Source organism: Cynara cardunculus, unplaced genomic scaffold (assembly GCF_001531365.2).
Source record: "Cynara cardunculus var. scolymus isolate 2C unplaced genomic scaffold, CcrdV1 Un_Scaffold_2861, whole genome shotgun sequence".
In the NCBI taxonomy this organism is placed as follows: Eukaryota; Viridiplantae; Streptophyta; class Magnoliopsida; order Asterales; family Asteraceae; genus Cynara; species Cynara cardunculus.
Genome location: NW_020201245.1, coordinates 6869 through 8306, shown reverse-complemented (window position 1 = coordinate 8306; position 1438 = coordinate 6869). Strand labels below are relative to the sequence as shown.

The 1438-nt window shown below is 46.5% G+C and overlaps 1 protein-coding gene across 1 annotated transcript; it reads right to left on the bottom strand.

Annotated features, from left to right (window-relative positions):
• Window positions 1–342: 342 nt before the first annotated feature.
• LOC112503311 (glutamic acid-rich protein-like) lies at window positions 343–1026 on the bottom strand. The gene is made up of 2 exons (XM_025107373.1): window positions 832–1026; window positions 343–711 (listed from the first exon to the last, which is right to left on the bottom strand). Exons 1-2 carry the CDS (start codon window positions 1024–1026, stop codon window positions 343–345), a joined length of 564 nt encoding a protein of 187 aa, XP_024963141.1.
• Window positions 1027–1438: the final 412 nt, after the last annotated feature.

Here is a 1438-nt window from a genome sequence, read left to right as displayed (position 1 = left end):
GTCAAAGAGAGGAACCAAGACTGGTTCAGAGCCGGCCAGAGGGCTCTCCATGAGTGGACGAGGAGACTGGTCGAGAGTCTCACAGTCTGGTGTACGTAGTCCTTGCTCTGAACACGGTTGGGGTTCTAGTTGTGTAGAGGAAAAAAATTCCTCTGTGTGGGAAAGTGGCGTGATATGGGGAGACATATCACTTATGTTTTCAAAGGTTACACCCTTTTGAGAGGGTGTTCCCTGTGGAGAGGTGTCCCTTTGGCTAATATAACCAGAGGCAGATGCGACCTCTGTTTGGATAGGCTGGTTAGGGTTCGAGGTGTGCACCTCTGTTTCAATGATCTCCGTGTCTCAACCACCGGAGTCAGATAGTATGGTTGCACTTGGAGTGGTGTAGGTGAATCTGATGTGCTTATTTGGCCTAGGTTGCTCTGTCCCACCCTGAGACAAAGCAACTGCTTCACCTCCTCCCTCTTCTTCCTCTTCTTCTTCCTTGCTCTCCTCTTCATCTCTCTCACTCTCTGTCTCACTCTCTTCTTCGTCACTCTCTTCCTCCTCTTCTCCACTTTCTTTGCTATTGTAAGACCGTGCAACATCATCATAATGCTCTTGGTCATCCTCTTGGTTTGGACTAGAGGATTGAGCCAAGATTTGACGAGCCTCCTCTTCTGCTCTTAGTCTGGCCTCTTTTCTTAGGCGAGCGATTTCTGTTTGGCGAGCCTGTTCTGCCAGCTCTTCCTCTGCTCATTCTGCCTCCTTTATCTTCTTCTCCCTTTCAGCTTTCTTTTTCCTTGCCTCTTCTCATTTTCTTCCTTTTTCTCTCCCTTGTTGTACTCTCACTCTTTCTTCCTCAGCTCTCATTCTCTCTACTCCAACTCTCATCGGTCCTCCCTCGGTCTGAGGAATTGTTGTGTCCTTAGTTCTCTCTTCTTCATCGACTGCTCCTATACGTACCGGGGTTTGAGACACTGGTTCTAGTGTCTCGCGTGTACGTTTGTATGCTCTCCTAATCTCCTTAGACTTCATGTAGCTCATTAGTCTCTTTGGAATAGGTCTTTCTGCTTCATAACCTTCCTTGTGCACTGTTGGTGTGTATTGAGTGAATACGTTTACCTTGTGAGGAGGTAGACGACCCACATCAATGTTGTTTTCATTAAGAGCTAGTCTTAGGAGAAGACCCAAGAATTAGGGAAACAACAAGGATGGCAGCTGTCTTCCTTTGACCACTTCTTGACACTTTTTGGCTACTGCAGCCTTGAACTCAGTGTACAATATCGAGGAGTAGTCGAGGGACAGGTCGAAGAAAATACCGTAGATGATTTGTAGAACACTCGTGGAGCATATATCGAGGCTCCCTATCTTCCCTTTCAACAAACGATTGATTAATATGAAAAGAGTATTCCATATCGGTTGTAAGTGTTGACGGCAATATTGTGAGGGGTATTGA

Excerpts from the sequence above, each read along its gene's own strand:
- LOC112503311 (XM_025107373.1), bottom strand. The coding sequence starts at position 1,026 with ATGAGCTACATGAAGTCTAAGGAGATTAGGAGAGCATACAAACGTACA. Across the intron at positions 712-831 it reads TGAGAGCTGAGGAAGAAAGA|GCTCGCCAAACAGAAATCGC; the intron begins GTGAGAGTACAA and ends CTGGCAGAACAG.